Genomic DNA, 23,272 nt, shown 5'->3' on the forward strand with positions numbered 1-23,272 from the left:
GTTTCACAATTCCCGTAGCACTACCCATTTATTCAGAAAACAACAATTGGCCCTTATGTCTCCAATATTGCATACTTTGAAAACCTGTGTCATTAAATTGTTTTGCTTTGTCTCTCTTTGCTTCTTTCCTTTCTTTGTCACCTGCTAAGTCTTCAACAATTGATATTCTGGTTCTTCCCTTATGGAAAAGTCCTAAAGAACTTAACAAGGATGAAGTCTCTAGGCCCTGGTCTACACTTTTTTTTTTTTTTTTTTTTTAAAACACTTAAAGGGCTCTTAAAATCGATTTCTGTACTCCTCCCCGAAGAGGGGATTAGCGCTGAAATCAACATCGCCAGGTCAGATTTGGGGTAGTGTGGGCGCAATTTGACAGTATTGGCCTCCGGGAGCTAACCCAGAGTGCTCCATTGTGACTGTTCTGGACAGCACTTTCACCTCAGATGCACTTACACAGGAAAGACACCGGGAACTTTTGAATTTCATTTCCTGTTTGGCCGGCGTGGTAAGGTCATCAGCAGAGGTGACCACGAAGAGCTCATCAGTACAGGTGACCATGCAGTCCCAGAATCGCAAAAAAGCTCCAGCATAGACAGAACGGGAGATACTGGATCTGATTGCTGTACAGGGAGACAAATCCGTGCTATCAGAACTCCGTCCCAAAAGACGAAATGCCAAAAATATTTGAAAAAAATCTCCAAGGGCATGAAGGACAGAGGGTAGAACAGGGACCCACAGCAGTGCCGAGTGAAACTGAAGGAGCTCAGGCAAGCCTACCAAAAATCCAAAGAGGCAAATGGCCGTTCCAGGTCAGACCTCCAGACATGCTGCTTCTATGACGAGCTGCATACAAATTCTAGGTGGTGCCCCTACCACTACCCCACCCCTGTACATGGACTCCTGCAAGAGGGGAGTCTCACACAACAGGGATGAGGATTCTGGGGACGAGGAAGATGATGATGATGAGGAGGATGAAACTGTTCTCCCTGACAGCCAGGAACTGTTTATCACCCTGGAGCCAATACCCTCCCATCCCTCCCAAGGAGGGCTCCCAGACCTTGAAGGTGGAGAAGGCACCTCTGGTGAGTGTACCTTTGCAAATATAATGCAGGGTTTAAAAGCAAACGTGTTAATGATTAATTTGCCCTGAAGACTTGAGATGTATTCGCAGCCAGTACAGCTACTGGAAAAGTCTGTTAACGTGTCTGGGGATGGAGCGGAAATCCTCCAGGGACATCTCCATGAAGTTGTCCTGGAGGTACTCCCAAAGCCTTTGCAAAAGGTTTCTGGGGAGGGCAGCCTTATTGCCTCTTCCACGGCAGGCCACGTTACCACGGCAGGCCAGTAGCACGTAGTCTGGAATCACTGCATAACAAAGCATGGCAGCTTATGATCCCGGTGTTTGCTGGCATTCAAGCAACATCCGTTCTTTATCTCTCTGTGTTATCCTCAGGAGAGTGATCTCATTCATGGTCACCTGGTTGAAATAGGGGAATTTTATTAAGGGGACATTCAGAGGTGGCCGTTCCTGCTGGGCTGTTTGCCTGTGGCTGAAAAGAAAACATCCCCGGTGTTAGCCACGCAGTGGGGGGAGCGGTGAACCGATTATCCCAGAGAATTGGGTGTGTGTGTGGGGGGCGACCTTGTACCGAAAGAACATGTGCTATGTAATGTTAACAGCTCGGTTCACTGTGAAAGAGTCTACCCACTGTTCTCTAAAGTGTGTCTTCTTAAATAATACTCTCCCCTTTTTTCCTCCAGCAGCTGCAAATGTTTCAACTATCATCTCCGTCCCAGAGGTTAGCACAGATAAGGTGAAAAAAACACAATTGCAATGAAATGTTCTCTGAGCTCATGCAGTCTTCCCACACTGAAAGAGCTCAGCAGAATGCATGGAGGCAAGCAATGTCAGAGTCCAGGAAAGCACAAAATGAACATGAGGACAGGAGGGACATGCGAGAGGAGAGGCGGCAGGATCAAGATGATAGATGGTGGCAGCGTGATGAGAGGAGGCAGGATGCAATGCTGAGGCTACTGGAGGATCAAACTGATATGCTCCAGCGTATGGTTGAGCTGCAGGAAAGGCAGCAGGAGTACAGACCACCACTGCAGCCCCTGTGTAACCAACCTCCCTCCTCCCCAAGTTCCATAGCATCCTCACCCAGACGCCCAAGAACACCTGGGGGATGGTTGGGGGTGGAGAGGTGCCCTCCGGGCATCCAACCACTCCACCCTAGAGGACTGTCCAAGCAACAGAAGGCCGGCATTCAAAAAGTTCTTAAGTACAGTGTGACCTTGTCCTGCCCTCCTCCCCTCATCCACCACCCCACCCAGTGCTCCCCTTCTCCCTCACCCCTCCCAGGCTACCTTGGCAGTTATCCCCGTTTGTGTGATGAATTAATAAAGAATGAATAAATCTGAAACAACAATGACTTTATTGCCTCTGCAAGTGGTGATTGAAGGGGGGGAGGACTGTTGGCTTAAAGGGAAGTAGAGTGAACCAAGGAGGGGGGTGGGTTTTTGTCAAGGAGAAACGAACGGAACTTTCGCTCTGTAGTTTGGCCAGTCATGAAACTGGTTTTCAAAGCTTCTCTGATGTGCAGCACACCCTGCTATGCTCTTCTAACCGCCCTGGTGTCTGGCTGCGTATAACCAGTGGCGAGGCAATTTGCCTCAACCACCCACCCCACCATAAATGTTCCCCCCTTACACTCTCACAGATATTGTGGAGCACACAGCAAATAGTAATAACAATGGGAATATTGGTTGCGCTGAGGTCTAACCGAGTCAGTAAACTCTGCCAGCGCACTTTTAAACGTCCAAATGCACATTCTACCATCATTCCGTGCTTGCTCAGCCTATAGCTGAACTGCTCCTGACTACTGTTCAGGGTGCCTGTGTACGGCTTCATGAGCCATGGCATTAAGGGGTAGACTGGGTCCCCAAGGATAACTATAGGCATTTCAACATCCCCAATGGTTATTTTCTGGTCTGGAAAGTAAGTCCCTTCCTGCAGCCGTTCAAACAGTCCAGAGTTCCTGAAGATGCGAGCGTCATGTACCTTTCCCAGCCATCCCACGGTGATGTTGGTGAAACATCCCTTGTGATCCACCAGTGCTTGCAGCACCATTGAAAAGTACCCCTTTCGGTTTATGTACTGGCTGCCAAGGTGGTCCAGTCCCAAGACAGGGATATGCGTTCTGTCTATTGCCCCACCACAGTCAGGGAATCCCATTGCAGCAAAGCCATCCACTATGACCTGCACATTTCCCAGAGTCACTACCCTTGATAGCAGCAGCTCAGTGATTGCGTTGGTTACATGGATCACAGCAGCTCCCACAGTAGAATTGCCCACTCCAAATGGATTCACAACTGACCGATAGCTGTCTGACTTTACAAGCTTCCAGAGGGCTATCGCCACTCACTTGTGAACTGTAAGGGCTGCTCTCATCTTGGTATTCCTGCGCTTCAGGGCAGGGGAAAGCAAGTCTCAAAGTTCCATGGAAGTGCCCTTACACGTGCGAAAGTTTCATAGCCACTGGGAATCATCCCAGACCTGCAACATTATGCGGTCCCACCAGACTGTTCTTGTTTCCCAGGCCCAGAATCGGCGTTCCATGGCATGAGCCTGCCCCATTGCCACCAGGATGTCCAAATTGCCGGGGCCTGTACTTTGAGAGAAGTCTGTGTCCATGTCCTCATCAGTCTCGTCACCGCACTGTTGTCGCCTCCTCGCCTGCATTTGCAGGTTCTGGTTCTGAAGATACTGCAGGATAATGCGCGAGGTGTTTACGTTCATAACTGCCACGGTTATCTGAGCAGGCTCCATGCTTGCCGTGGTATGGAATCTGCAGCAAAGCAGAATTGCAGCGGAAGCGGTGGCTGACGACAGATGCCATGGAAATAGATATTTATAGAGAATGTCTAGAGGACCTGCGAGGTGGATTCATGAGAGCTGGAGAGCAGAGTTGCAGCAGAAGCGGGAGCCCATGACAGCCAACATGGAGAAATTCGCTATCGAGACAAAAGCAGCAGAGCAGAATTACAACGGAAGCGGTCATTCGATGACGACGGTTGGCAGTCCTGCTGCACCATCTGCTGAAAGCAGTATGACGTCCGCACGGAAAAAAGGCGCAGAACAATTGTCTGCCATTGCTTTCACGGAGGGAGGGGCGACTGATGACATGTACCCAAAACCACCCGCGACTATGTTTTTGCACCATCAGGAATTGGGAGCTCAACCCAGAATTCCAATGGGCAGCAGAGACTGTGGGAACCATGGGATAGCTACCCACAGTGAAATGCTCTGAAAGTCGACGCTAGCCACGGTACTGTGGACGCACTCCGCCGACTTAATGCGCTTAGTGGGGAGACACACAATCAACTGTATAAAATCACTTCCTAAAAATTCGACTTCTATAAGTTCGACCTAATTTCATAGTGTAGACATACCCTATGATACTACAAGAACAACTAAAAAAAAACTATTGATACTGAACTCAGTGAATCAGCGCTCCTCCGCAAAATAGAGTGGTCCAGTGGTGTCTAACAAACTTTCCTGGAATTTATTCTTAAAATAAGAACAAACTAAAAAATTCCATTGAACAACCACCATGCTAGGAGGACATTACAGTTACACTGTAAGCAATTAAAATAAAGAAAATGTCAAAGTTAAGATTGCATGAATAAGCTTAAATGCTGCTCCTGTATACTCTGAAGCACTTAAATTCAAAAGATTGCATGCTATTTTTCAAATAATACAATATGTATTATACTTTATCCTACAACCTGTAAGGTGCATCTTCAAAAGCGTGCAGGAAGAACCTAATCTAAAGCCTACTGAAGTGAATGGGAGTCTATCAACTTCAGTAGGCTCTGCATCATGCCCTAAATGCAACAGGGTTATGCAAGACTGAATGACTTTCGTGGACTGTCTGATACCTGCAGAATAATACGCACGTATACCACCTTCTAATAGTGCGCATCTAAGACTGTAAAAAGCAAACCCAGTTGTTTTTTTTTCTATTTGTTGAGATCATGTATTTAAAGGCTATTGCAGTGCATAACACAAGGGAAAGAACTTAGGTTGGCAGACAACCTTAATATCAACATTTCTGACTTTTGAATACTTAGCCATATAAATATAAACCACATTTTAACAGGTATTTTAATCAAGTACCAATTTTTAGAAAAATATGTCTGTAAATAAAGTACAGCCAGCCTGCTAGTGTCTGTGCCAAAAAGCTGCTTTCATAATTATGGGCATCAGAAGGGCAATACTGGGGCCTAAAATTAACATACAGAAATACAATATCAACCGATAGCACTGGTAAGAGTTCTATTATGTTAAACAGTACACATACATCTTTTTGCGTTACTTCCCCATTGCACTTTCCACATTTCCATTTCAACTTTCTCGAGCCTACTGGATCAGCCCAGGTGTACAATACTGCTTTATTTGGCATAAGACAGTCTTCCATCACATTGAGAGAACTGCAAAATAATGATTAACAATATATATTCAACAATCTTTTAAACAACAAACTCAAAATCTAACACACCAATCAAAGAATTGCAACATTTCTTACCTGTTAATTTATTCTCACTTTCATAATATCAATCTATCATTCGTGGGTTTCCTGTTTCTTGGCAATATTCCACTTGGAATACATTAATAAAGGTTTTCACTTTGTCTTTTTAAACTATAGAAGTGTGAACTTTAAGGCAATATACAGTGTGTAAATAATACATACATACACACACACACACACACTTTAGAGGAGAGTAATTCAAGCAATATTACATGTTTATAATTTTATGAAGTGTGGGATAGTTCAGCTTAGTGGAATTATAATTTTAAAAAATATTTTATTAACAACATAAATGAACTTCTCGTACAGGTATTAGTAAATCTTATCCATAGCCTATATTTGTTTCCTTTTAAAGCCTCAATTGTGTTTGGTCAACCTGTGTATCTATTTTATTCAAATTCCGAAAATGGTATGAAATCTACTTGATATTAATTAGTAAAATTTCCGTTCTGTTTCATAGTATCTCCACTTATTGGTTACTAATGGCAAATAAGTAACAAGAAGGCAGACAGCAGAGCTTAGAAATCATAAAGGAAATCTAGGCTGAGTACTATCACACAAAATTTTCTTGAGAAGAACAATGTATTTATAGATGGAACTACCTGGAGCACACTCTACCACAGAATTTGCCGGCTGAGGCACGAAGGTTTAGTCTGTAGTGTCTCAGTATTATGGATATCTGCAAAAACGTAGGAGCTTTACAGATCTATTCAGCCTTGACACAGCTAGGGGTATGTCTGGTGCAGTATTTTGTAATACTATCAGAAACTGGTCTTTCCCCACTATAATATACTGTTTTGTTTGTTTCTTGGGTAAAGAACTTTATCTATTATAGCTTTAAAATTGCATGGGGGATTCCTGAAAGACACCTCAACAAGCTAGAAATAATATGTTCAAATGCCACAACTTATTTCAACAAGCAACAAAAATATAAACAAACAAAAAGAAGCAGGATTCATGTAGTTTTTGCAGCAAAGGGTGCCTATAGCCACTGGGTCCTACTAACAGCTATCCTCCCTCTTAACTGCACACTTCCAAACAGCAAACTACAATTTTCAACACAGTCCATTAATTTTGAGTGCCTCCACTGAAACACCAAAAGGTGCCATTTTGTAGAGATGCTGAGTATTCACAGCCCTACTGACTTCAGCTAGGGTTGTGAGTGCTCACTGCCTACGAATATCAGGCCCAACATGTTGCAAGTTGTGCACCCAGAAAATGAGGTACATGAATGAGTGGCTATGGGTAACAATTTGGTTTTACTGACTTGCCCAGCATCATGTGGCAAGTCTGTGTAAAGCCAGGGTAGAACCCAGTTCTCCTTGGTTGCAGGTAAGTGTCCTATTCACACCACTATCTCTTTTTTCTTCTTCTTCTTATAGCCCCATGCCTCATGGACAACACAACACTACTTCATTAACAATCCATCCCATCCAACAACAGGATACCATCTATGTTACGCACCTCAAGTACATCTCCACCTCATGAAACATGCTGAATATTTTGGGATCTTTTAATCTCATTTTTCACAGCTCTTTGAGAGACAGTACACAGCACTAGAGAAAACTTGCAGGTATATATATACGTACAGTGTACAAATTGCATGTTCTTGCTCTCTCGCAAACACACAATTATATATGTGCACACGCACATGTGTGTGACCCTGTAACCCATACACTGTAAGCATATATGCACATGTAAGTTTATATATATAGTCTGCACCTCTATGCTATGGAGAGTTTTATAACATTACATACGTACCTCTGCCCATACTCAATCATCTCCTCCTTGGTATGATTAATTAACAGGAATGGAGCTGCACCATCATGGTAATCTGATAAAGTAATTACTGTAGAATGTTCGGTCAGGTTAACATCCACTATAATGCCACCAAGCTATCAGATATGAAATAAGAGTAAGTATCTGTGTTGTGATAAACCTTACGTATAAAATACCATTTACTTTTTACGATATAAAAAAGTTTATCCCCATAAGCTAAACCACAAACATCTGTTTTAATCTACTTTTATTATATTTTCCATCATTTATGGGAATTCAGGAAAGAGAGGCTGCATTTAGTGTTTCAAGACTACACAGGCATTCTACACCCTCAAATAATTAAATTATTTGCTGGTAGAGCAATCCTTTCCTGGATCATTTAAACTCTAGGGCATGTTTGACGAGTTTGTACATTCTGACCTCAACAATATGCTTTTGTTAAGGCCATGCCTAACCTTCTCCCCCACAAAGCTGGAGAACACAACCCTATAGCAATCTGTTTAGGCAGAAATAAGATTGACTCTACCAGACAAACTAACCAGTGGTAAACAAACATATATCCTTAAGCCTGTGAACACAGCTCTTGTGACGCTTAATTTCATTTGACTCTGTTGTGCAACCTGAAGATAATAAAACATGCACTGTAGGAAGTTCAAAATATATAAAGTTTAAAAAGCCACCATAACATCAGTAATGTCCCCCCCACATACAAAATGAAAAAGCAATGAATAGATCTACAAATAAGGCAACTGACTACAACTGCTGTTATAAACTGGCTACTTCTAACATTTTATATATTTTCAATTAACATAAGCCAGTGCTAAACTGAAATGTAGCCTGTCCCCAAAAGATCACTTTTAATATCGGAAATTAATTTAGAAGCATATGGCCTTTATTTTCCACTTATCTCTAACTGTATTCATGTTTCCTAAAGCCACTGTACTGAGTTTAAAATTTTTAGCTGTATGTGAAAAAAGTTCTTCAAATAAATATTCAGTAATAAGAATCAAACCCACTCTTAATCATTAACTGTAGTACAGGTAGCAGTCCTGCAGCACACCCTGAGTTCTATAACTTTTCTATTCAGATACAGTAAACAAAGTGGTAAAAGTTATAGTTAATTTTACAGGATCCTAACAATGTACTGTACACTGTGGTCTAGATCCTCAGCTCAGATATACGAGCATAGCTCCACTGACTTAAACGGCGCTCCTTGCCTTTTACATCAGTTGAGTATCTAGCTTACAATCCTTCTTCCTCCACCTTCACCTGACATCAAGATAACAAAATCACTCACACCTGGGCCAAAAGTGAACTCGTAAATTGCAAAAATGCAGACATATAAAATTTAGAGTCTTACCTACCTGCTTTCAGTTAGCAAGTGAAAACTTTAACATGAGAGATAATTAAAGGAATAAACTCTAACAGCAAATACAATAGGCCTGATTCTGATTTCATTTAAATAGGATTTAATGTCTAAATCAGGAGTAATTCCACTGAAGTCAATACAGTTCTACCAGTGTAAAACTAATGCAAATGAGATAGGCATGAAGCCCCATCAATATTCAAAATAGCCAACGTTTCAATTTTGACAGGTTCTTTTTTTATCTGAAGGTTTTATATATATATTTGGAATACCCCATTGTTTTTGGAAGGGGAGAAGAGTTTCATATGGGAGGAGGTAGAGTACAGATTTATGTTGTCTTCTATAATTCCATAAAAAAATCACTTACCTTATTGTCCAAATACAGCAATGTACAGTTTTCTTGCTTATTAAAACAGATCATCTTGGGGGGAATGTTGGAATTTTCAACTCTAATCAGCAGTTTATTTGAATCATTTTCAGGCCAAAAGGGAATGCACTAGAATAAAATAATCAATTTTATATTCAAATAATACAAATCATAATGGAAAACTACTATGCAGCCCTCATATGGCACGTTTCTTATTTCTGTAATTTATATTACAGCATCAAGGAGCCCCAGTCAAGGACCAAGACCCCATTGTGCTAAATGCTGTACAAGCACAGGTCAAAAGGCAGTCCCTGCCCCAAGGAGTTTACAATGCAAGTACCAGACAAGAGAGAGCTGATGGATACGGACAGACCAATGGGGGAATACAAGGAAACAATGAGACAATATCGGTCGATGTGATAGGCTGTAGTCTCAGCCCCCTACAGTGCTCGGCTGCAATAAAAAAAACTGATTTTTCAAAACACTTTCATCTTAACTGCTGTAAAATGAATATGGAGCTCTGTTAGGATTTTCTAAATGTTACCTAATCTAAAAAGGATAAACTGAGAGGAACCCAGAACATTTATGCTAGAGCAAGGGAGTGGAAATTAGGAGGAGTCAGGAGCTAATGGTAAAAAAGGAAAGGAGGCCAATGCATATAGCATTTCAAAAGAGAACAGCACCTGTAATGGAAAACAGAATTAAAATTTAGAGTACATTAAGAAAGCTCTGGCTTTTAACCATCAATTTTCTGTTTCGTCCATTTAACATGTATGGGGTCAGGTATTTCTTTCTCCTTGTTGCTGAGGAAGTCCCAGCTATATATTCTTGAAAGCTGGTGCATAGGTGTGACATCTAAATTCTGATGGACTGGTTGTGCCTTATCAGTATGCAAAAGACATATTCTAATTTAAGAACTTCGGTATCTCTTTTACCAAAAATTATGAATTAATTATCAGCTTCAACAGTGACATTCAAAGACAAAAATCTCACTTTAGTATAGCGGTAAAACCTATTATATGTTCAAATCTCTAAATAAGCAAATTAAGTCAGGTATCAGTATGTTAGTGAATTTTCATACTTACCTTTCCTGTTGAAGGACTGTGTAATTATATCCAACCCTGCACATTGTTCTTTATTAGCAATATCTCGCCCACTGTCTTTTTTAATATTTTCCAATTTTATATAGTGTATAATAAGGCCACTTAAAATTAGACTTGCTTTTTCCTTAAGTATGTACAGCATGTTTTGTTACCAGTGTAATTAATTCCTTTCTTTCACTGTTTGTCAAATAGTCAACTGAAATTTTTTTGGTCATTTGTTGAAGTTGCAATTCATTATAATTATTAATATTTCAGTAATACATAAAGGTCCCAGTCAAGATCACAGCCCCATTGTACTAGATACTACAATCACATAAGAGAGACAAAGAGCTTATTTTCAAATAGAAAATACAGGCAAAGAGGGAGAGGGGAAAGAGAGGCACTGAAAGGTATAATGACTTGACCGGGATCTTACAGAAGGTCACTGACAAAGCTGGGAATAGTAGTGAGGTCTCGAGTCCCGTGCACATTTAGACTTTTAAAAAGCATACCTTTAAATTTTACGGTGAGTTTAGTTCTTATGGAAGGGAGACCGAACAAGAGCCAGGGATTGTTTGGACAGATATTAAACAAGCTTGCCCAGAAAATGCTTCCTCTTTGAATACATACCTGCAACATCTGATATCTCAGTAATGTGCCTCTCAAAAGGAAAATAATATGAACTGTAGTACTAGGATGAGACCCTACAACAATCTGACATTTTGTGTGACCCTACAACAATCTGAACTCAAATTTCCAACGGTCAAGGGCTAGTTCACTAACTTACCATGCCATCAAGTTCCTTCTCCCATAGATTCTCAGACCCCAGGAAGCAGGAAGACAAGAAAAAATTTAGTTAAATAGCAAGACTGACTTGGTTATTCAAGTCAAAAAGGTATGCTACAGACAATGGAAATTCATACTCATGAAGCAAACAAAAAGAAAAACTACGAAAAGTAAAATGTAAAGATGGAAAGGTAAACTATAAAATGGAAATTAGGAAAGCTAAGAGGAAATCTGAAGATTAAATAGCCCAAAACAAAGAAGTTGATAGACAGTTGTTTCATATATCAGAAGCAGGAAAATTGCAAAATGGAGTAATGGTGGCAATTAAGGATAAGGAAGACTTGGAGAAAAACTAGGCAATTTTTTTTTGCGCTTGTCTTAGCCACAGAGCATGCTGAGGTCAAGCTTATGCCAAAACTCCTCTTTACATGATAATAAATGTGACAGTGTGGGATATGACTGTGTCAAACTGCAATCTTCATTTTATACAAGGAACTCCATTTTCTTCTATGTTCTGAAGGCATGTCTAACCTTGCTATTGTGATGTACTGAATCCATCCATCCCATCATAGAGTAATGTGGAGCCATTAACTTGGATTGTATTTCAACTGCTGGCCTAATCCCAGCAGCACACTGGATTTTCTACCCAGGGGCACCAGCATGTCTAGGGAATCTGCAGCTTCTCAGCCTGAGCACACAGTGAAAGGGAGAGAGACTATTTAAGAGGGGGTAACTTCTGTGAGACAGGAGGTCATTCATCACCACATTTAAGAAGAACTGGCTGGAGACAGAGAAGGCAGGACAAACTCTGCCCACCCTGAAATGCTGACAGAACCTGAGAATCAATGAAGGGGTGAGTTCTGACTGTGGTGGAGAGGGAGAGTGTCTCAGGACTTTTATTTTACAAGTATCTCTAACTCCAGTGCTTTATAACAATAAAGCGACTGGTTAAGAAATTCCTTTGTTCAACCTATGTTCCTTGCTTGCCTGCCATGTTGTCTCTAAATTAGAAGACAGAGTGCCCACAACTAGGTGGGAAATACTTTGGAAGCATGTGTAAGCAACTGGGGGCTCAGGAAGTCAGAGGCACTGGTTTAATGAACTTGAGCAACTGGACTGCAGAGTCCCACATCCCAAAGAAGGGTTCAGACAAGAAGTCTGTGCCTGTGAACACACCCTAGAAACCCAGAGCTAGAAGCATGTGGAGTCCAGAGATTGGGTCCACTTACAGACTGGTGACCATCTAGAGGGGGACTGGGCCAGGCTGTGACAAAGAAAATGAGGCACTGTCAGAGCAAAGGTGTCAAAAGAGGAAGAGCTGGCAAAAATGGGTAAGTTCGAGAGCAACAAGTGAGCTCAGGACTAGGTAGTAAATACCCAAGACATTTGGAGGAACTTGAGAATGAAGTGGCTGCGCTGCTACCAATTTTGACATTTTTTCATGAAAATTGAAGCTTACTTACCTGTAACTAGGGTTCTTCAACATGGACTCTGCATACTCCCACTCTTGGGATGCTTCCACCAGTGCAACTTGAACAGAACCTTCACTACTATTGCACATTTGGAACACTCACATGCCGCTCCTCTCAGTATTTGTGAATATTTGGAGGACGAGGGCACAAAAGGGGGCACTATGTTCCGGCTGCCTCAGTTCCTTCCCCTGTGACCCCAGGTCCTTTGTTAAGTATGACCCCAAGGAAGAGAGAAAGGATGGAGAGGAATATGCATGTGTCGTCCAGCTTGGAGAACTCTGGCAACAGGTGAGTAACTTTCTTTTCCTTTCTGTGTGCCCTCTGCATATTCCTACCTGGGATAGATTGCTTAGCAGTATACTAATCCTTGTAAGGTGCACCACGGAGTCACAATTGAATAAGGATTTGAAAAGTGCTTCACCAAACTCTGCATCTCAGCTAGACACCAAGTCTAGAACATAGTTTGTAGTAAAAGTATGAATGAGGCTCCACATAGCTATCCTGCAACTTCCTACAAGTTTTTAGTAAAAGTCATGTGGGCTACTTTCACTTTAGCAGAATGTGCTAAAACCCCTTTGTGGAGCAGAACAGATGCTGACATACTCTTCTTGTATACAATGTTTAACCCATTTAGATAAAATTTGAGTAGTGATAGTTTGACCCATCTGTGTAAGAGATGAACAGGTTGGGAATTGGTTTAAAATGTTTATTTCTGTCCAAATAGTATACTAAAGCTCTTTTAACATCCAGAGTGTGTAGTCTAGGCTTCTTTTCATGACCAAGAAGTTAAGAAAAAAAATCAGTAAATTACTTGCTTGATTTATATGAACCTCAGAAATCACCTTAAGTAAAAACCTAGAGTGGGGACATAGCAGTAGTTGTCCTAATGAAAGACAGGAAATGGTGGCCCAGCCATCAATTCTTGAAGTTCACTTTTTCTCCTTGTTGAAGTAATAACTATTATAGAAGCTATTTTAAAGGATAAATGGCAAAATATATATTCCCCCATAGGTTCAAAAGGGTGTTGCATGAGATGAGCAAGTACTATATTTAGATCTCAAGATGAGACAGCATCTCAAACTGGTAGATATAAATTAAGTCCTTTTAGAAATCTTTTAACCAGATAATGAACATACACAGATTTATTATCCATAGGAACAAGATGTATTGAAACTGCGAAGAGATGGACCCCAACAAAAGACAGCAAGAGACTAGACATTTGAAGATGTAGCAAATACTCTAAAATATACCGAACAGGTGCTGTATAAGGATCTATATTAGCAAATCTGTGTTATATCCAATAGCAACTACTTTCTTGATGATGCTGTGACTAGCCAATTGTCTAGATAAGGAGAGACGAAAATCCCTTGCTTTCTCAGATATGTAGCCACTATGGAAGGACACTGTTTGAAAACACTTGGTACAGCAGAAAGACAAAAGGGAAGGAACTTGTAGTGGAAGTGGTCCTTTCTTAAATAAAATGCAGGCATTTCTGATGGATGGGCTATTGAAGTATGAAAATACATATCCTTTAGATTAAGAGCAGTAAACCAGTTCTGTATAGAAAGGAAGGAAATTATGAAATTACAAACACGCAGAACCAAAATCTTCAATAAAATACATTCAGCGTCCTGATATATAAAATGGGACAAAGACTTCCCCACCCTGTTTTAAAATAAGGAAGTATCTCGAATAAAAACCCTTTCCTCTGTACTTACATGCAGCACCTCCTCTATAGCTCCTGCTTTTTAGAAGGAAGAGAACCTCGACTCTCAGCAGGCTCTCATGTGACAGGGTTTTGAATTTGATAAAGTATCTGCTGAAAATAATTTCTAGATTTCTCCTGTCTGATGTTATTGACTGCCATTGGCGGTAGAATTGGGACGGGTAGTCTCCAAATGAGGTAGGACAGGTACTGGATACGACTGATGTGCAGGTCCTCTGTCCTCATGTAAAAAAAGACTGAGGTTGAGTTCCAGAAGATGGTGTTACCGATAGTATCCCTTTACTGCAGGGCTTAAAAGGTTTCTCTTTCTATTTCTGTATCCCCTAGATCCTTTACTGCAGTACCCTATCTAAGCAGTAACTCCACATGTATTTGTGCATTTGATTTTTCCTTCCTAAGTGTAGTACTTTGCACTCATTTTTACTGAATTTCATCTGGTTGATTTCAGACCAATTTGCCAAGGTTACTTTGAATTCTAATTCTGTGCTCCAAAGTCCTTACTGCCCCTCCCAGCTTGGTGTCATCCACAGATGTTATAAGCATACTCTCCACTCCATCATCCAAGTCATTAATGAAAATAATGAACAGCACTGGACTCACTGGTTTTCCAGATACCAAAGTGAGGCTTTCTAGATCTCAGGATCATCCCTAAGATCATTTTTTTAAAAAGGTACATTTGTTGCCCTTCCGTTCTCCAGTATAGTAACAGATTTTTCACTGAATGTCCTCTGTATGTTCCGACTCCTGAGACACTCTGACTGGTGCAGGCTGGATAATAGCAGTGCCCATTGGAGTATTCATGCACTTCTCCTGCCCCTCCTTTCACTGTTTGCATTTGCATCATTCAGATTTGCATCTAGACATGGAACCAGATTAGATCCTTTATCAGAAGGAAAGATACTCTTCTACACAAGGATTTGGGACAGGATCTGTATCGCCCATGATTTTACCCATTTGATCTAAATATAGGCTTTTGTCTTGATTGGCAAACTCCATCCTGGGATCGCTACATGGATCCAGGAAGGATTTCAGTCTTTGGATCTGAAGAGCATGGATCCAATTGTACAATAGAGAGAGAGACAGGTTTCCTATGATTTTGCAGGATGCTTTATCAGACGAGGAAAAGCAAATAGAACAGGTGCAGGAGTGCTGAACCTGGACTCTGGAGACATAACATCTCCAGAAGAAAGTGTTCAGGATGTCATAAGCTTCATCATCTTCAGAAGATGCTATATTATATTATGAATTAGACAGAATGGCTAGAATGACAAAAACATTTAATATTTTTCAGTGTCCATAGAGAAAGATGGTACACGCTATATTTGATATATTAGTGGTGTCTGCAAGACAGAGGATTACACTTTCTTTATTAGATGGACTTTGTCAAGCAACAAATTGTATATGAGACAGCAATGTGATGCAGTAGTGAAAAAAGCTAATATTCCTGGATGTATTAACAGGAGTGCTGTATGTAAGACATGGGACATAATTATCCGACACTACTCAGCATCAGTGAGGCTTCAGTTGGAGAACTGTGCCCAGTTTTGGATGCCACACTTTAAGAAAGATGTGGACCAACTGGGGAGAGTCCAAAGGAGAGCAAAAAAAAATGATAAAAGGTTTAGATAACTTGAGTTATGAGGAAAGGTTAAAAAAACTGGGTATGTTTAGTTTTGAGAAAAGATGACAGGGAGGACCGGATAATAGATCTTCAAATATGTTAAGAGCTGTTATATAGAGGAAGGTGATCAATTGTTGTCCACGTCCACTGAATAATCAGCTTAACTTACAGCAAGGAAGAGATAGGTTAGATGCTAGGAAAAACTTTCGAACTGTAGGGATAGTTAAGCAACGGAATAGGTTACCAAGGGAAACTGTGGAATCCCCATCACTGGAAGTTTTTAAAAACAGGATGGACAAACACCTGTCAAGGGAGGATCTAGGTATACTTGGTCCTGCCTCAGGACTGACTAGATGACGACTCAAGGTCCATTCCAGCCCTGTGTTTCTCTGATACTTGATAAAAATACAATTATAAAACACCCTGGTGAGCACAATATGATCTGGCCAAGCCAGTAATAGCATCAAGTAAAGGAAAAATGTACTTCTGTAATCTTTTAGAATTTTGTGGCATGTCAACAAACAGCCTATGAATGAGAGCCACTTTATCTGGACTTTGAAAGAGCCTTTGACATGGTCCCTCAAACTGGAAACAAGGTAGACATTGGGCAAGAATACGTAAGTATAATCAGGCATCAGAAAATGGCTAAGAGAAAACACGGAGTCGGACTAAATGGTCAATTTTCAATATGGCAAAAAGATTAACAGTGGCATGCTCAAAGGTTCCCCAGGATTGGTGTCATTAAATATATTTATTAATGTTCTATTACAAGGGATAATCAATGAGGTGGCAAAATTTTCAGATGTACAAAATCATTTAGCTTAATCAAAACTAGAAACTTTGAGGAACTTCAGAATGACTTGAGAAAGTTGGGTGAATGGCTAGAACAATGGCAGATGAAAGTAACTAACTACTCAGGAAAGAAATGTAGCTCAACAAAAATCTCTTCTCAATGTTCAGCAGTAGCAGTAAAAAAAGCAAACAAAACATTATCATTCACAAGGAATGGGATGTAAAATGAACATAAAGTATTACAGTGCCATTAAATAAATCAATGGTATGCCTTTACACTTGGCACACTGTGTTCAGTTCTAGTTTCTCTTTCTCAAAAAGAAACAGACATAGTGAAAATGACAAAAGTCTTGAAACTTTTGTATTGGTGACTGTTTTCACAGAGGAAGCCTCTGAATGTGCTCCCCTTGTCAATTAAAAACATTCTTTTAAAATATTTAACACTATTATAAGTGCTGGAGGTGAAGCCGGGTTTGGGAGAGGAGGCTGACAGCTCGCAACCCCCCCGTGCAATAACTGAACGACCCCCCCGAGGGGTCACGACCCCCAGTTTGAGAACCCCTTATTTGAAAAGACTGGGACTGTTGAGTTTAGGGAGATGACAATAAGAGAGGATATGTTACACATGTATACAAAATAATAATATACAGAATAATGAATTCTGAAGAAACACAAAAAGGTAAATAAACCTATTTATTCTCTCATGACAACAACAAGGGGACATTCAATGAAACGAAAGGCAGCAAATTTAAAACTAATAGAAAATATCTTTCACACAATCATAGAATCACAGAACCTGAGAGGTCATCTAGACCAGTCCCCTGCACTCATGGCAGGACTAAGTATTGTCTACACAATCCCTCAGAAGTGTTTGTCTAACCTGCTGTTAAAAATCTCCAATAATGGAGATTCCACAACCTCCCTAGGCAATTTATTCCAGTGCTTAACCACCCTGACAGTTAGGAAGTTTTTCTTAATGTCCAACCCTAAACCTCCTTTGCTGCAATTTAAGCCCATTGCTTCTTGTACTATCCTCGGAGGTTAAGAAAAACAGTTTTTCTTCATCCTCCTCGTAACAACCTTTTACATACTTGAAAAAATTGTTATGTCGCCTCTCAGTCTTCTCTTTTCCACACTGACAAACCCGACAAACCCAATTTTTTCCATGTATAATTACCCTATGTAACTTACTGTCACTAGATGTCACTGATGGAAGAGCTTAGTATTCATAAAAGGACATTTGTACGGATAATGAGGAAAAATTAACTGTTACATTAGACAGGAGTTTTAAAAAACTTAGAATGGAAATACACCATCATACTTCAAGGCAAAAGCCAATCTTTAATTGATGGATGTCAGGTATTTTTTTTCCTTTTGAGCAACTTCCTTTGAGGCATCTGGTTCTGGCCACTGCCAGGAAAAGGTTACTTAAAAAGATGGACCTCCAGCTTGATCCAGTGTGGCATTTCCTATGTTGTGTATGAGGAATGGTGATTTAACAATTTTATATTCAATTGTATTTTTTCTTCCATAATCATTAAGTATAAACTCTACATTTAACCATAGTAACTACTAAAAGTAGAACAGTAAGATATGGTTTCTATTCATTTATAGCCAGTTTCTGATACTCTTATTTAAGTAAAACCTTACTCTGCAAGCAATTCTTTGAAATTAGTAGGACTACTCACAGAGGCTACATTATCACTATATGATCTGCCACGTGCTAGGGGCAATACATTATTATGTTGGTCCTAGAGCAATACATAAGAAAACGTGACTCCAGGTCTTCTGCTGCTTTGCAAAGGGAGTAAACTGCACAGTGCCCAACATGTCAGCACAACTATACCACCACATACTATGAGAGGAACAGAAAAAAGGCTGCACCCACTCCCCACCCACCTCTGTAGGGGACAGGGGGAGAATGTAGTGATTCTGTGGAGCCTGCTTCTCCTCAAGTGCTGCTACCTGTGAGGCAAGTAGGAAGTGCCTTAAGCCTCCTACCAATCTTGCACTGCCATGCAAGGTAGGCTACAATTTAGTTTACAGTAAGGTACTATTCAGTGGAAGTAAGGGTACCAGAATCAGGCCCTCCGATTTCTGGTAACCAAACAGTATCGCATATGAAATATTAAGACAATCTTTGTGTGAGAAATGAAAAGTCAAAATTTCCTGAGACGCTCAAGAAATTATGTACAATTCAAATGCTATGGGTTTGAGTTTTAAAAATCTACCTGATGAAAAGTGATAGGAATCCATTTTTCCTTGCCTTCTTCAGCTACCTCTAAAGTATATTTGCTTCTGTTTGTGATCATAAAAAAGGGGGTGAAAGTGACGATTCTTGTAATATTAAAACTGCTGTTATCTATGGTAACACCAACCTGTGAATGAAGGAAATTGTTGAAAATTTGTTAGTCTCACTTAATTTTTTATATTTTTTAACATATAGAAGTTTGATAGACACATATTGTACTCACTTGGTACTCCTTTTTGTGACTCTTACATTTAACAGAACCATGACTACCAACAGTATCAAGAGAAAACTGATCAGACAGTTCACTGTCAGTCACCATAAGCTGCACCTATAAAAAGTAAATTCATTTTTGTTAGAGTATGAAAACTAATGGAAAACATTTAAAATAGCCAAATCGACAAACAACCCATCTTCTGATCCTCTCTGTTATCCTTGCCTTCTTTCTACCATCATTTCTTTTAAACACACACACACACACACACACTCATTCTTGTGCTATCTATTTTATTAATAATATGGTTGTCTCAACAAGGTGATTTAAAGGTGATTAAAATTCTTATTTAACTATTACAACATTAACCAGTAAATTGCAGCTTTATGTGAACTTATCACCAGCTTACTCCCACTGTAACAACCACTACTAAAAATACGCTAACCTTTTAAGCAACATCATTATGCCACTTTACTTTAAGCATTTGCTAAAGCTTTGCCCTGAGTAGGGATATGCCCTGATTTGGGGTCTGAAAGGTTAAGTAAAACTCATTTTAACGATTTCCCATATTCCCCTTTCCTCTGACTATACATGTTAAAACTGTTTGATAGTTCTTAGTATTAAACGTGATGTTAACTGTCTTTTTATTTTGGCGAAAAAGAAAGAGTCAGTTTAAATGGTCTTGAGTAGTAGTTTAGACCCATCTTATTTCTTTAAAAAACTCTAAAAGCACAAAGGGAGAAAGAAAAAAAAATAGTAAAACCAGAAAATGTCTTCTATCTCCCATACTTCCTCACTTTCAACCTAGTTCCTGGGAAATTACATTCATACACCATTATCTTAACAGGCATTCCAAGACACAAACTTCTACTAGGATCAGACTGCTTGCTTTTTGGTCACAGGCTCATACCAGTGTTGTAAAAGGCAGATTTGTCTTGGGTGACTAAGTCGGATAGAAGGAGAAAGAGGAAGACAAAAAAAGGAGAAATAAGGAGAGACAAAGGCAAAAACTACAGATTAACATCAAAGGTTTTGCTGAGCATTTAGTTGAGGCAGATGGAAGTGGTAATGCCATGTGGTTCTCTTTTTCTCTCTGGCCTGTTCTAATCATGGCCTAATCATTTTAATGGTGCGTTCCATGCTTAAGCAAGTTGCTAAGTAATCCCTCCAAAAAAAAAAAACAAAAACAAAACCCAACATCCAAAAAAATGGTGTCAATCTCATCCCATTATCACCATGCAATAAAAACACATTTCCTTCCATTTCTAGAATCCATTAATTCCTTGTTACACCCATCTTTGACCTCACTAGTAGCCTTAGAAGCCTAAGCACAGTTTTTCAGTTTGCACATATTTAGTTTGTACCAGTGTCTTGCTTTCCAACTTTTGTTTCTTTTTCAACCAAGTTGATACAGGCTGAGCTGTTTTTTTTATCATCTTTCACCCACTCTGGACCATTTAGAATCTAGACCTTTACACAGCATGTCTTATCTTCAGTTAGACCTGGATCTCCACGGAGATCTGCGTGGGGAAATGATTGTGCTCATAGAGATCAGCTTGTTGGATGAGGGCCTTAAGACTAAAAGTTGTTTGGGGCAGAGACCATGCCTTTCTATATGTTTGCATATACAGCACTGAGCACAATGGGACTCCTTATTTCTGATTCGGGCATCTGGGCACTCCCATTATTAAAGTAATAAATACCATTTACCAATGGTTGCTTTCTTAATTTAATATCCAAGAGACACAGTTAGGGACAAATCATATAAAGTACTGATCTCCTTCAGTTTTCATTGTCAGTGGAAATTGCAAGTGCTCAAGGTGAGATCTGGCTCTTATGTCCTATTGCAAGAATACAGAAATACCTGCAGTATCACCTGTACCATGATGGAAATTGTTGGTGAACGTGCCCTTTTTTTTTTTTTTTTTTAAATGGTGACCATTGTAATACATCACACCTTAAAGGATTTTTCAGTTCTTATTTTACTGCTTCACTTACAAGCCAAAAATAGGTAAATTTCTCACCTCTTTAAGAAATCTCATAAAATGCTGTATTAAAAAAACCTTGGTGCACAAATTTACTAATTTCATGCTATCTAGTAAATACAATAACCTTTACTGATACATTTACAGCTGCCAGTTTTCAAAGTTCTGAAAAACTTTCAATTGGTAAAGGAAGGATGACAGCTAATTTTACTTAGCTGTCAGTTTATTAATAATATTCACTTACAGTACCTTGTTATTTTGGAAGAAATTTTTTGGCTGGAAAGAAAAAAGAAGTGGCTTTTTGTAATCAGGAGGATGCTTGCGGTGAATGCCATCAGCTTTGTATTGCAACATTCGGCCAGTTTTGTTTACCATCCAATACGGACTGTGAATTGCTATGATCATTTGTCCAGTTGTATAGGTCACATGAACAGCAATATCTAGTTCAGTCTTATCCATTTCAGTGATACAAGAGAATGTGATGAAGCCAATTTCTTGCTGATTAGTTCTTATATGGTACTCGCTTTTCCAATTTTGATCAAGATAATTAAGTAACTGCAATTCCAGCATGGTTTGATCCAATACTGCATTATGAATCTGAGTTGAACATCCATCCTCTAGAGTGTCCCATTTGTTACCATTTCCCTTGGAAAAAAAAATTTTTTTTACATTCACATGGGACAAGATATACAGTTGTAACATCATCTTGGTTTAACTTTATGCGCCTTTTAAAAACGTTTATTATTTTAGATGTACAGAATAGAAAAAATTTTAAAAAGCATGTACGTATGTCACTTAATTACTAAGTTTTGTGCCATAAACAATCCTTTAATCTTATTACTGTACCCTCTCTGTCCTCTCTTCCCTCAATTCTCTCCATATTGTTTTCTTTGACTTGATTATATAATTTTTTGGGGGGCAGGGAATGTCTCTTATTTGTTTATGAAATCCTTAGCACATTTTTAGTCACTCAACAGTAATAAATGATAATTTAATAAATTAATAAATGATTATGAAAAACTTATTAAACAGTATTTTGAGATTTAGCATCTTTTACTGAAATCACTGGAAAAAAACTCTAGTAGTCATCACTCAATTACACATTTTTTAAATTATAGTGAACTTCATTTTGGATTAACTTTTATTTGTATTCATATGAAAATCCCATACGTTTGATATGAAATTAAAAAATAATCATCACTGATTGACCTCATATATATATCAAGCAACTCTAGAAATACAGTGGATACTTGAACACAATTGTTAAAATCCTTTGGTGATGACATAAAATTGCCCCTTACTACCAGCCAACTTCTGTCTTCAAGGTATTAGTTGAACCACTGGACAGTAATTCAAGGAAGACCAGCAACATACCTTAGTTATTCAAAACAGCAATTTGTGATAAACTGTATCAAAAGTTACTGAGGGTTCTAGCATGGCCAAAATCATTTGGAACTAAAAACAGTACATCACTCACCACCATGACACGCATCTCAAATCTGAAAGAAGACTGGAACCCACACTGGAAGCTATAATTTATCTGTTTAATTACCAAGTGCACTTGGTATTGAAAAGCCATATATAGCACATTCCATGCCTTCCCCCAAAGAGGAAAATTTCACATTAGTCTAAGAAGCACTTCTGTGTCAAAAGATTGTTTCGCTTAAAGAAGGGGAAAACCTCTGCATTTTTAACAATCATTATGTAAATAATATCTGTCAATAACCAATCTATAACCATCCCACTTTTTTTAAACGAAGATGAAAAAGGGTGAATTAAGTACCCATTAATACAATGACTTTCAATAGGATTTGGGCTCCTAAATCAATGTTAAAATATTTTACCCATTATCTATAGGGAATCTAAAATCATTGCAGAGTTCAACTGAAGGACCTGTTATCAGCCTGAGGTAGGCAAAAGTAATTTTTTTAACTGCATCTGTTTCTGGAAGTTGTTTTATTTAATGACAAATGTGGAAAACAGTCTATCTGTTGCTCTTATTTGTATTAGAAGTAATAGTCTCTATTTGAGAGAGTCACTTGGGTGAGTTTTAACAACACAGCTCAGAACAGGACTTGTTTATTATTTGTATGTCTGTTTGCTGAATATAAAGAGCACTTACATCAAAATGGATGTTTATTTTTGGTGTCTCCCTTCTAAATTTCCATTGCCCTTCTTTTGGTAATATACTAGGACACAGACTTATTGATGCCACTGTTTCTTGAGGCAGTCACAGTCCACATGAA

The 23,272-nt window shown here is 39.4% G+C and overlaps 1 protein-coding gene across 1 annotated transcript in view; it reads right to left on the bottom strand.

The window, feature by feature from the left end:
- The window catches only part of VPS13A (vacuolar protein sorting 13 homolog A), a 262,402-nt gene that overhangs the window by 67,398 nt on the left and 171,732 nt on the right, over positions 1-23,272 (bottom strand). Inside the window, exons 48-53 of the mRNA XM_084628103.1 lie at positions 21,276-21,671; positions 19,054-19,158; positions 18,811-18,957; positions 9,101-9,229; positions 7,350-7,483; positions 5,361-5,490 (exon numbers count right to left, since the gene is read on the bottom strand). Of these exons, the coding sequence (XP_084484229.1) occupies positions 5,361-5,490; positions 7,350-7,483; positions 9,101-9,229; positions 18,811-18,957; positions 19,054-19,158; positions 21,276-21,671 (1,041 nt within the window). The remainder of the gene's footprint in view (positions 1-5,360; positions 5,491-7,349; positions 7,484-9,100; positions 9,230-18,810; positions 18,958-19,053; positions 19,159-21,275; positions 21,672-23,272) is intronic.

Source organism: Lepidochelys olivacea (genome assembly GCF_965140295.1).
Source record: "Lepidochelys olivacea isolate rLepOli2 genome assembly, chromosome: 5".
NCBI classification, from domain to species: domain Eukaryota; kingdom Metazoa; phylum Chordata; order Testudines; family Cheloniidae; genus Lepidochelys; species Lepidochelys olivacea.